We start from the raw sequence: 13,892 nt of genomic DNA, 5'->3' as shown, positions 1-13,892 counted from the left end.
TTCTGTAAAATTGAAAAAAAGCATTGATTGACGCAAATGTTTGCCAAAAAGTTACTCTAATACTCATTTATGAAATTAACTGTAACAGAAGCGAGAGTACAGTTGGGTTCTAATAATTTCATAAAAGTTAATGTTATTGTATAACAAAGCGATATAGAATTTAAAAAAAGATATATCTGGCACAATTAACACGATTCAATCAATCGAAATTTGAGAAATATTTTAAAATTTTCTGTTTGTACTTTCGGTGATTTTGATCGACATTAAAAATAAAAATAAAAAAAACATTTTAAAAATTAAGAGAAATTGAAGTGAAAAAGCTATATAGTCAACTCAAAGTTGCCTTTAGCTTTCTAGAAGGCGTGTCGGTTGGGCGATCACTGGTATATAAAAAAGTTCGTATCGATTAACGAGCTCCAAGCTCCAAGAATATACGTACTTGCCGTATAAGTACAAACTATAACAAATTATCTTATTATGTTTTTACTTAAAAAAAAAAAAAAAAATTAAAAACTAGCACTGATCCATAGAATTTCACAATTAAATGAAAATGAAGTCTTTATTTACATTCTTCTAGTCTATAATTTGCAATTTTTATTATATCGTTTTAGGATTCAATGGACAGACACAACTTCATGGAGGCAGTGGTCTATCTAGTTCTATTTTAAATTCACAGCAAAGTTCGCAGTCTCATGTAAATGCGAATGTCCAAGGAATGTTAGAATATTTAAAAAATCGTCAATTTGTCTAATTATTTTTTATCCAATAAAATATATATGTTAACATTGCAAATTGAAATTTAAAAAAAAATTGTAAATTTTTTTTTTTTTTAGTTTGATCTTAGATTTTTAATATTCTCGGCGGTTTGCTACATTGTTGTATTTTTTAGATCGATTTATGTTTCCAACTCTAGTCACTAGATGATGCTTGCTTAAAATAAATATTCTCCCTAATTTTAAAAAGTTCCAAAGTAAGATTAAATTTTTGTTTAAAAAAAATAAAAAAAATATTTAAATTTGTCATTCTCGGAAATTTTGAAAATAGTTTCTTTATATATAACTACAATTAATATTAGTCTACCCTTTTTCAACTCCACTTTGAAGCCGTAAGTTTTAAAGCAATGGCATCTTCTCCGAAAAAACAGTACATTCTTTAAAATAAACTTTTTGCAAAAAAGTTTAATTAAATATTTTAAAGATTCTAAATTTTTAAAGCATTATTAATATTGTCAATATTATTAATTAGTGCTAAAGTAGGACAAGCGCTCGCAAGTAAGACTCTCGATCCTATTCTTTAAGAAAGACCGACTTGTGGGCGAGTCTAAATAAATTCCTTATTGGCATTATGTTCTGCAGGGACTTTCAAAATGGCAATAAGCTGCATGCTGCTAATACGAATACCCAATACGGGCATTGGAAAACTTTTGGCTTTAAGGAAGGCAAATTGAGGAAGGCAAGTATTCCATTAGTCTAGCAATAGTGTAATCAAGGAGAGTCCTCATGAGAGTATTCATGACGGGTAAAAGCAACACAATAACAATCATTATTTGCTTTTAGCGTTAATTTAAAATTGAAGAAAACGTAAGTTTTTCCTTATTTACATTCGGAATGGTTGATAATCTCACACAAAGCAAATGAATCCCGGAAACGTTGTTGTTGCGTAAGAAAATTGCGTGGATTGTGAAGATCTTTAGTGGCAATCTACATTATCTATATTAATCTTCATTAATCAGCATTAAAAACCATATTTTGTAAACTTTATAAAGTCTGCATAATTCTCAAAATTTTAATGATAGTGTTGCCATGTTACCGCGCGTTGAATAATTCTTTTATAAGCAATGCCTTGTGCTGTAAAAATAGTACGATGTGTATTTTGTCATCCCATTTGCACACATATTTACTTGTTGTTGCTACTTCGTTTATTTATCACAATTTTGATATAAACAACAACTGTAAATTATTATTAATCTTTAAAATTGTTACTACCAAAAATGCAATAAACTCGATTTTTGCAATGTAAATTGTCATTTAATTTAAATTAAAACATTTTTTCCAAAGGGACTTACTCCGTACGATAAGAAATTTTTTTTGAAAAACGAAACGGTATAAATAAAGTGCTAACACGCCAGTACAACTTGTTTCCCTTGTTTTTTAATTAAATGATGCACACTCTCTTATGACTACAATTTGAAATTTTTGCAGTTTCCAACACTTAAAATGTATCCAAATGTTTTCATTGCTTTCTTATTTCTTAGTTTTATTATTACTTCTACATAATTTAACAAATTTGGAAAAAAAAAAGTAGTTACAAATTGAAGAAGTAAACGGAATTTTGAAAAATCCTCAGTAATTTCCATACATGCTATCGTTGCCTGTATATATTTTGCTAATTCACTTAAAAGGTAATGTGTGCTTTCATGAATGCTATGTAAGTTCCATACGATGAGTTATTTCCTGAATTTAGCAAAAGAGCAAATGACAACATTTACTTGCAATTTTAAGTTAAAAATAAGCAAAAAACATTTTCACTCGCACTTTATTCTACAAAGTAATACTAAATAAGTCTTGCGTTTTTAACAAGAAGAATGATGATATAAAATGGCGAATTTATCGCCCACTCAGAATCAATCATTATGTTTATAGACTTCCGTGAAAGCATTTTTTATAGAATTGAAGTGCATTGGATTATAAGTTTGGATTTGGTCAGATAATTAAGGAAGTGAACACGGATTTGTCTTTGTACGCATTGAAATGATTGATTGAATTAGCACCGAGACGGGCTTTAACGTATCGAATGCCTTCTATTCCTAACTTACATGTTCAAACCATTAAATTAAATGAGATTTTATATCCTCTAGTGGAAAGTGTTTTTCTCTCAAAAACGGATCTTATATCTGCAGTTTAATTAAGTAACTTATAATAGTGATATCTTATAACAATAAAATAACAATAACAACACTAATAGGAATGCTATAAAAATAACAATGATAATGTATTAATAATGATACAACAATCAAACAGTAGTAACAATGATAATTATTTCAGATATCAGTATTGTAGCCCGTTAAACCAGAATAGTTAGTCGTGCATTATCAAAATCTACACAGCAACCACGGCGTCGTTGGAAAATAGGCATATCGCTAACCCATTCGTTGAAAATATATTGACGCGGCCGCAAAGTAACCAGCGCGACTTAACAGATGCCCGCCAGATTGCTTCTTGTAGTCTTAAATCTATATTAACTGATCGAAATCTTTATAAAAAACTGGATGAAGAAGAAGTGAATAAATTGTCTAAAAAAGGAACGAACAATCTCTTTGACCAAGTACGCTGTAATATCGCTACTAAAAACTGCGAATCAGTATTGAAAAGTGTCACATTTGGAAATCAAGTTTACCCAGATAGAACCAGAAGCATACCAAGAATCATCCGGTCACCGAATGTTTATACCCCGTCAGACCAAGTAATCTCATGTAGAGAAAATCTTGAAAGTGAACCAAAATTTGTGAAGTATCCCAATTTAAATCAAAACCACATTTTTGACGAAATCCCACCTTATGCAAGCAGAATTAATAAAGAGTGCGCGGAGAAGCCATCACCTGTTAAAGTTTTTAAATTAACTGCTAACGATGAGAATACAGATCCTGACGATTACGATTGCAGCAATACAACAGGTTTAAGAAAAAATTCATCGATAAGTATTAAATCGCATCGGTCGACACACGGACAGATTAATTTGAAATTAGATAACGAAATTATAGAAAATAATTCTCGATCTGTACCAACAAATAATTTTTTGTGCGACCGATTAGTAGGAGGTAAAAACGGTCCGTTTGAATATAATAAGGAGGATGAGTCCAATTTACCGCGTTTCTTACCAGCAGCATCGTCGCATTCCTTATTGAGAACAGCACAATCGGATATAAATGAATATTCTTATCCCCTTATCTCGGGTAGACTTAACTTATTACGTCATACCAACGAACGTACGTCTTCTAATTCATTTGTTGATGAAGAAATAAGCGAATATGAATTGCCTTCCTCGCGTTACAGAGCAACAATAAGTAATTATGAAAATGATTACGGAGAAAATTACGAAAGAATACCAGATGCTTTTAGCTATGATAGTAGTGTCAATACCAATCTCCGATCGCAAGATATTGCGTCAAGTTCCTATATAAGCAAACCAGGTAATAAACTTTATTTGATAACACCATCAACAGGAAGAAGTCCATCAAAGCAAAGAAAGAAACCAGAATATAAACCGAGAGAATTAGTTTTAAGGAAAGATTTAATTTACAGTAAAAGAAAATCTCAAGGGAACTACTCTTATCAAACGAACAATATGTCGAGCGATAACAATGAGGAAGAGGAATGCTCTGTACGAGTGGCTATTCGGTAAGTAAAAGCACAAAAACGCTATGAATTTGATTCCAATCTTCTAGGTTGCATGGAACGACTGTTAATGTATGGAATTAAATAAACGCTGCTATATAGATAGATCTTTTATGCACGTAAAATCTAAAATTTGTCGGTGCTCATTTTAATAACTTATTCACACATACACCCATTATATATAAAGCATATAGGTGTAAAACGCAGATGTGAGAGACGAATGCCATATGTAGTTTAAAGATTAGATATATATGACGTTTTATTGTGTAATCAAAAAATATCAACCGCTCAAAAGTACTAAGTTGAAAGCCGTTTGCCCTATTATTTTGATGTCTCCAATGCACCGAAACATGTCTCAAGTAAAGTGCATTCGCGGCTAGCCCTAATTTTTGTATTTATTCATTTTAGAAAATTTTTGCAGCAGCCAGACAGATGCTTCAGAATCCCTATATAGTAAATACATAGTTTAGCGGTATCATACTCTGATGTAACCATTATCCTAGTCGCCAAGATGGAAATCCGTCCTTGCATACGAGAAATGAATTTATTTTGAGAATCATAACGGCAAAAGATCATGGATAGTGGAAGTACTCAATAGAGGACTTGATATTCCATGTGGCTTACTATGATTGGTTCCTTCCAATTACCAGTTGTTTGCGCCGACGATTACTCATTTGCTAAGCAGCAATAAATGTAGAAAATTTTCACTGGCGTAGCATTCGCAATTTGACTGAAATATGGGAACAATTTCCAGCCAGCGATGGAGCATTCTCCTGTTCAGACAGTATTATCATTTTTCTAAATTTAACATGAAAAAATCATGGTTTCTTTTTTCCTTAAACATAGTTAAGTTTCGGATGAGTAACCGATTTTATAAGTGTTTCTATAAAGACCTATGTAGATGGATGTTTCTAATTTGTGATAAGCGTTAAGAAACACAAATAACGGCTAAGAATCTTTGACGAAATTTTGCTTTTGATTTAATTAAAATTTTGTTTTTATTTTTTTGGAAATCAATATAGCTTAGATTCAAAGGCGTTTTTCCTCGATAACTTTATTAATGCTTCTCCGTAGTTTTTTTTTTACATCGATTAGTTCATTGCCATCCACGAAATGAATTTCTCGAATTAAATTATTATACTTCCAAACATGTAAATTCAATCGCCACCTCCTATGACAGTAGAATATACCAAATCCTACCACAATAAATAAAATTTGCATATTCTGAGAAAGTGTCATTTCCGTTCCCAGCACAGATAAACGTATACGTGTAAATAGCAACGCCATTGTCTTCCTGCCATCGCCAAATATAACTAATGGTAAAAAAATAATAACGAAAATATATAAAGTACTAATTATTTTCTGTGTTTGAAAGAGAAAAACTTCGTGCGCTTTCATTTTACCCGAAAATGAAATAATTAAAATTATAAACAAGTATACTGACATTAAAGCTACGGTTTACTAAAAACCAAAATATATATATATATATCTAATAATATTATGACATTGTCATATTAGATTTTGCAATGGAAACCGATCAATTAGAATAAACTTTTATTGACAGTATGCCAGCATTAGGTTAAATTTCTAGGGAAGGAGTTAAATTTTCAAAGCTTATTAATTAAAACTTCTCGCTTTTCAATAATTTTACTATAAAATATATACGATAATGACTTCAAGTGTTAAATACGATTTACCGTAATAAACTTCTTTTTTTTTTGGATTACTAAACGCAAGCTTATAAAATATTTTTATTCAATTTTAGAATACGACCTCAAAATTCCCGTGAAATAATTGATATGTGCCGGATTTGCACATCGGTTACACCCAGCGAACCGCAAATCAATCTTGGAGTGGATAAAGCATTTACATTCGATTATGTATTTGATACAGATACAGCACAGGTAAAAAAAATATCTCTACATTCGTAATCTTTGAAGTAGTATTTCAGAAATTAAGAAAGATTTTTTTCTCGTTTTAAAACGCAATTTTTGTAACGGTTCAATATTCAGTTTTATGGCTATGGCTAATTTCTACAACAAAAGCGTGATAAAAAATAAAATAATCAGTCTATTCTCATACCGTGTCCACACTCCAATTTCGGTTATTTCTTATAAAAATATAATTGATTTCAACCTTATAAAAATACAACTGATTTCAACTTTTTTTGTATTTAACTGTGCTCGTCTTCGCAGCGCGGTCATATATAGGATTAGTCATTTCCGGGCCAATTATCATCATAGCAATTCACAATCAATTATCACCATATAAATTTTTAGAATTACGTCAAAACTCACATTTTAATTTTTTTTTAATTTTTATAATTTATTTCGATTTTATGTCGTGTCGCATTAGCAAAAATGCGTTAATGGTACGACATAACATAAACGCGTTTTTTTTTTTGAAGTAGTTGTCTTAATACTAGTTGTGATCTGAATGAGTTAAAGAGATCGACTTCAATTTCATGTAAAGGTGAAGATCGCTCTATTTAGTTGGGTTTTTTATTTAGTTCATATCTTTAAGGTTTTCCAAGTTCTAAATGAATCAAATGAACTTTGCCTTAAGATCTTCGGAAGGTCATTTTCTCTTCAATTTCGTTATATATAAAAAAAAAAAAAAAAATTAAATTAATGTCAATTTCTTTGCATATTTATGTATTAACGTACATATGTTTTTATATCTCATACACATTACAGCCTGACATCTATCAACATTGTGTTGAACAATTAGTAGAAGGAGCTTTACGTGGATATAATGCCACTGTTCTGGCTTATGGGCAAACAGGATCTGGGAAAACGTATACAATGGGTACAGGATTCGATTATCATCTAACTGAAGAGGAACAAGGAATTATACCAAGAGCACTTTTCCATATATTTTCGCGCATAGAAGAAGTGCAATTACAAGCAATTGATGATGTTAGCGATACTGAAACCGTGCAATTCAATATTGCCGTACAATTTATTGAACTATATAATGAGAATATAGTTGATCTTCTTGAACCTTATTCCAAGGGGCGCATTCATAAAATTCAGGAGAATGAATTAGGACTTATTACTGTCTCAGGAGCAAGTATCAAACCCATCCAAAGCCCTCAGGAAGCATTAAGGTAAATAACCAATAGAGGCGTAGAAATCTTTGACATAAGGTACCGCCAATGCTTGCCTCATTTGGTGCGTTAACTGTATCTCATATGTCTTTGTTTTCGGACATTATAAGTAATAGCGGAAATGAGAAAGTAATGAGATTATTATCGCTAGCTTCTACTTGGTAATCAGAAATTAATTAACAATAGATATTTTTCCCGATTCAATTTGATAGACCTCTTGTAGCTTTTGTACTGACTCTTATGCAAAAATGCATCATACGTGCTAACGGGTGAATTCGTGTCTAAAAATGTATACGATTCACCTTTAGACAAAAATATCGAATACCTCGAGTCAGTAGCGTGTAACGTACACATTTAAAATTAGGAAAGAAGCTCGTATACGATATTGGTTTACAAGATATAGCAAAAGTACATTTAGCTGATATGCTGATCGCTTCCAAATTGTCTTAATAAGATATAGCAAATATTGATTTATGCGGTAATATCGACCGTCTGGATATAAGATTTTGCAGATCTCCTCACAGATAACTAAGCAAATTATACAGCATTTCCTTACCCCACCCTGTTTACTACATTAGTTTTCGGTATTTTCCCTTTGTTTTAACTGTTTTCCATTAATCCGTTTGATTGACTCGTCGATTTTCGCAATTAAAATAATGGAAGCGATAAGAAAAAAGTTTGACATCAAATTTGTTCTTACAAAGAAAATGATAAAATCATAACGGGAGCTTCATAATTTGAAAGACATAGGTTTATCGGCTGGAACTCTTTGTACTGATCAAGAATTAATAATTTGAAGCGATCTCTTTCTTATATCCATAAGCATTTGACAATGTGACCTATTAAAAAGGGATGGGAGTTTTCGTCATACACTTTAAATGGTAAAAGCAATAAATTTGTTAAAACTCTTATGGACATATCTTTCTTTGTCGTATTCAAGTTACGTTAATTAACGAAGAGTTCATTGAAGTAACCAGCGTCTGTTCAATTGCAATTATATTATTTTCCAATTATATCCGATCTCATTACTCTTTCTTGTTTTCACCGAACAAACTGTTCTGTTTTAGCAGAAATTCGTCTGTAGCAATTGAAAACAAAAAACAAAATGAATGTATTTTACATAAAGATATTATAATAATGTACTTTTAATAGGTATTTGCAACAAGGTGCCCTGGCTAGGACGACCGCTTCAACGCAAATGAATATCCAGTCCTCGCGATCTCATGCGGTGTTCACTCTGTTAATACGCCGCCTGTCGCAAAATGAATACGATGTAGATGAATATGTAACATTAACGTCTAAATTTCATTTTGTTGATTTGGCTGGTTCTGAACGACTTAAACGAACTGGCGCTACTGGAGACCGAGCTAAGGAGGGAATATCAATAAATTCCGGTTTGCTGGCGTTGGGCAATTGCATATCTGCCTTAGGCGACAAGTCAAGGCGAGCAACCCATGTTCCCTATAGAGATTCAAAACTGACACGTCTGCTTCAAGATTCTCTTGGAGGCAATAGTCAAACATTAATGATTGCATGCATATCGCCTAGCGACAGAGATTTCATGGAAACGCTAAACACACTAAAATATGCCAATCGTGCCAAAAACATAAAAAATAAGGTTCAACTCAATCAGGATCAGAGCTCCCGTACAATCGCTCAATTGCGTAAAGAAATCGCAAGACTTCAACTTGAATTAATGGAACTTAAACAAGTAAATAAATTTTGAGCTCTTTAAATATAGTTCCGGGATATGTGCATAAGAAGCTTCTTCAAAAATGAACATGGAACACATATTAATTTATCTTTCCTAATTATTTTACACGAATCAATTGTTGTTTTTGTTGTAGAAGGGGAGTTTTTGTCGTTAATTTCGATTTAATTTTTTTTTTTTATAAAACTCTAAAAATTTGCATTTTACTTAAAAACGGAACTAATTTTGAAGGTCATACATAGCTCATAGAAGTGATTTATATTTTATTTATTTTTTTTTTTTTTAGGGCAAACGTGAAGTTAATATGGAAGGAAAATCGTTTATGACCGATACTTTTCATGAAAATGAAATGTTGCTACTGGATAATAAACGTCTCCAACAACGTCTCAAGTCAATGAATGAAGCTATCAATGCGCTTACCGAAAGGAATACCCAATTAAGGCTTGAAAAAGAAATGAATAATTGGCCATCGTTAGTAGAAACAGACCAATCTGTAAAAAATTTGATTCAAGGATATATAAGTGAAATTGAAAAATTGCAGGCTAAGTTAATTGAATCAGAAGAAATGTACCAGCAACTCAGAAAGAATGACAAGGGTTTAGAGGCAATGCGCAACGCTAAATTTCATTGCACATATCAAGGTAACTCTAGACATGAGCTATACATGAAGCCATTGTAAATTTAAATATCATATAATCAAATATTATCGATTGGTTTCACGAGATCTTGCTACAATTGCATTGAGAGTTAAATGAGTTTTATAGCATTTGATTTGAAAAAGGGATGGCACTCAAAAAACAGAAATAAATAAATAAATAAACTTGATCGCCAATAGGTAATTAGCTTAACTTTAATTCGTAACCAAAAATTAATTACTTAAGTTTAGTTAAGTTTTAATTTTAATGCTAAGAAGATGGGCTACTGTCAACCACAAAAGGATGATTTTTGATAAGCACGATTATAGAATTGTGAATTAGCACGTGAAGTACATCCGTCCATCTGCTTCATTATTAAGCTCAAGCATGCAATCTGCATGGATTTCTGTAACAAGGCAGCCAGGTAATATTTCATTTAATAGTCTCAGATTAGCTGTCGCCGAATACACATATGTACACATCTTAGTAAAGGCAAGCTGCATTCGTTAATATGCCTTTATAATGATAATTTTTTCTAAATATTTATTGTGCCTTTGGGGATATTATATGAACAAGTTGAAGCAAGGAGTGAAGAATTGAATTAGATAGCGGTAAAGCTAACGAGACTAGCAAAAATTTATAGATAAAGCAAATGATAGAGATACAAACACATAAGGAAAAAATCGAAAAATGAAGCTAAAATGACCATGCCCTCTTGCATAAAAATATAGAGATGAAGGGGACGAAAGTTTTGTCAATAGAGAAGTAAGTAATTTGCCGGACTAGTCTCACACGCGTGTTCTGGACGCCCTTATAGACGAAGTTTTAATCCAATATAGTCATAGGTCAGCTTTTCGTTTATTACTTGAACCTATTGGTTGATTTGTCCAGTTTTCCTTTTGACACGAAAGCGAGCCGAACGCGCTCAGTTTCAAAATATTGAAGTCTCAGATTTCTGTTTCAACGTTTGCACGTGGAAAAAACGAGCGACAAATCGACTCTGACGACAATTATATAATTGCTTAGAAGGAAATCTGCTTTGCTCATTTAAATGTTACAAGCGGAATAACAACTTTCGTACGCACTCATCTTTATCATTGATGTGTATGAAGAACTAAATGCAAAAATCCATCGATAAAGTGGCCGCACAGGAACGGTCATAACTTGGTTATTGCTTAAAAAATTTCCATTCATTTAAACTAATATTTCGTAATAAACGTCGAACTTTTGCAATCCATTTCAGATCCTGAGGATCTTATTAAAGAAGCTAAGCGGGAATTGGAAAAGGAAAAAAACATAGAGAGTGCGCGTTCTTCAAACAAGGAGTCCATCGATTCGGATGAAAGTGAGCAGGAATCCCAACAAAAATGTGAGTGTAATGAACGTTTGCATTTCCCTTGAAAATCTTTAACTTTAAAAACTCCTATGAAAAATAAAACATTGTTTGCGACAATTTGTTTTTTTTTTTTTTTTTGTTTTTCAAAAATCACAAAATGAAATTTATTTTTTACTTTTTAATGTCACTTTGTTGACGGGATGACCAATATGACGCTTAAAAGTCTATTCAAATTTTGTCGACAAAATTGTAATCCACTTAATTAAATTAGTATAAGTTGATAATTACATTTTTATATTTATTATTTATATTTTATAAATTTTTTTTAAATGAAAAAACTAACTTTATTCATTATTTATTATTATATTCAGGTCAAAGTAAAAATTTTTTTAAATATTCTTTCCTTGAAATTAGCTAACGATGTGGAGGAAGATCTCGAGGATGTAAATAATGATATTGAGATAAAAACTAAGCTAATCCAGCAATTGGAACTTTCACAACAGCGAATGCAATTGATGCGACAACAATATGAAGATAAATTAATGCTTCTAAGTTCTCAAGTGATTAACACGCAAAAAGAGCGAGATGAAGTATTATCGTTTATTGGTAAGTCAAAATTGTGCTTTAAATAAATAAACGTGTGAATGATTCTACCACAATATAATATTCGCCAATTCTACTTAAGTTTATTAACATGGGTAGCCGTTATTCCTTGTTTCACAAAAAGAAAAGTTGAAAAAATTATACAAAACATAATAGCTTATGAATATATTCCATATATAGATATGAAGCCGGTCTTAACTGTGCAAACACAAACACAATAACAAATTTGCATTAAATCGCTTGGATTGTCTCACGCTTATTAGAACATTTTAACTATTTAATAACCTAATGTTTTATCAAAACTTCGATTTCAGTCGCTGATCGTTATTACGTTGGCTTCGCTAATGGGAAGATTCTTGTTGCTGGCGTTATTCAATTATCTAAATCACTAGTCGTTTGTGCTTTTGTATATCGTTTATTATCGGCAGTCTAAAAGCACTTCAAGAAAATTTCGTAGATCTATTCGGATGGCATCTGTTCCTAATATAAAGATTTCAATTGCGATGAATTCACAGAAACTCAAATTGCACTGGTAGGAACTAATCTTTTGTTTCACAAATATAGCTTCTACTCTTTACTGTTTATCTTAGAAAATTTTCAAAAGGCGTCGTGATGTGTAATTCATTAGGAGAAATCTTAGCTTAGGGCTTGCCGGCTTTGCAGAAAGAAAGTATTTTTTGCAGTGATTAAGCCGCAAGAAACTTTTAAAAGGCAAACTCATCGAAATCTAAAAATCGTGTTACTTTACGGGCGGGTTCTTTTAGTACTTGATAGGATTCGAGCAAATTATTCTTGAAATTTTTCTTCAAGATCGCTACAAACGATATCAGGTATACAAAGAATTTGTTAGCGGGGGGTTTAAGTAGAAAAAAAAAAAAAAAAAAAAAAAACAGAACATTCAACTTTTATTCAAACGCTCCACAGATTTTAAATATTGGTTGTCAAAGATTTTCAAAGGCTAGATGCATTCATCATTCACGCTTAGCGGATTGCATATACTAAAGCTTTCACGTAATTTTAGTTTATCATACGATATTGTTTACATTAGGGAACTTCAAGCGGGCATATGGTTACCTACTCTTTACTATCTATCGGTTTTTTTTTTTTGTTTTTAGCAATAATTTGAAATTGTATAAACTTACACAGTGGAAGGTTATATATAAATACTTTAGTTCTTTCGATTCGCCGTGGATGCCTACGGGAATTATAAGCATAGCTCGGTCAGTTTGAATTTTCAAGTTCTATCTTCAGATTTACCAGATAAAATTAACCTAAAGTAGTTTGAATATTTCCACGAATGAGAAAATGATCAAATTGAAATTGAATCGATGGTCTCGCCAAGAAATCCCACAAACATAATCTAATCTCTCATCATTATCGTTTTGCATTAATCCTATGTATGAATTGCGTGTATATATTTTGAATGTTGAGATTGCGTGTGGACTTTATATTTTATACTAGGTATACAAAAGAACGATGAATTTTAATTGCAGGATCAAATGGGGACAATCAAAACTCAGATAAAATGAAAAAAGTGAAAGCTGAGTACGAACAAAAAATAAACAATATGCAAAGGGAAATTAAAAAACTTCATCAGGCTCAACGAGAACACAACCGTCAACGGCAAGAAATCATTTCTCAAGAAACAAAATTGAAAAATCTACGCTCTCAGTTAGAGGAATTAAAATGTAATAAGGTAAAGGGAATAAAAATGAATTTAACTTAAACTTACAACAAGAACAATTAAAATACGTATGAATTCAAGCGGAAAATGTTATATAAGATCTTATTTATATTCGTTTATTTAGGCTCGTCTAATTAGGAAACTTGGTGAGCAAGCGAGCAAATTCAGAATGGAAGAAACGCAAAAGATTCGTGAAATTGCGCAACTAAGAAAGGAACAGCGAAAGCAAGAGAATACGGTACGATCCTTACAAGCGAGAATGCAAGCAAAAGAGCAAGTTTTAAAAAGAAAAACCGAAGAGGTCACCTCTTTACGACGTAGCCAAAGGTCGATTAGAAGAAATTTTCGTTCCAGAATTGACAATTCACAGAATTTTGATACACGTTTAGCACGAAAGCAATGGTATAATATGTCACATGT

The 13,892-nt window shown here is 31.8% G+C and overlaps 2 protein-coding genes across 6 annotated transcripts in view; both read left to right on the top strand.

Annotated features, from left to right (window-relative positions):
- LOC119633141 (homeobox protein 5) overlaps positions 1-767 on the top strand; it is a 15,344-nt gene extending 14,577 nt beyond the window's left edge. For all 5 annotated transcript variants that reach the window (XM_038026446.1, XM_038026450.1, XM_038026445.1 and 2 more), the window contains exon 18: positions 612-767. In XM_038026446.1, the coding sequence (XP_037882374.1) occupies positions 612-751 (140 nt within the window). In that variant the 3' untranslated portion in view covers positions 752-767. The remainder of the gene's footprint in view (positions 1-611) is intronic.
- A 1,449-nt stretch (positions 768-2,216) lies between these two features.
- Positions 2,217-13,890, top strand: LOC119633095 (kinesin-like protein KIF21A; the record flags this gene model as incomplete). The annotated part of the gene is made up of 10 exons (XM_038026317.1): positions 2,217-2,401; positions 3,045-4,397; positions 6,160-6,298; positions 7,091-7,503; positions 8,656-9,214; positions 9,501-9,855; positions 11,093-11,218; positions 11,600-11,791; positions 13,282-13,484; positions 13,597-13,890. Coding segments are annotated over exons 2-10 (2,334 nt in total), but the record flags the coding sequence as incomplete, so codon positions are not given.
- Between the last annotated feature and the right edge of the window lie 2 nt (positions 13,891-13,892).

Source organism: Glossina fuscipes, unplaced genomic scaffold (assembly GCF_014805625.2).
Source record: "Glossina fuscipes isolate IAEA_lab_2018 unplaced genomic scaffold, Yale_Gfus_2 2, whole genome shotgun sequence".
In the NCBI taxonomy this organism is placed as follows: Eukaryota; Metazoa; Arthropoda; class Insecta; order Diptera; family Glossinidae; genus Glossina; species Glossina fuscipes.
Note: the sequence above shows the minus strand (reverse complement) of the source record. Positions and strands in the feature narration are given on the sequence as shown.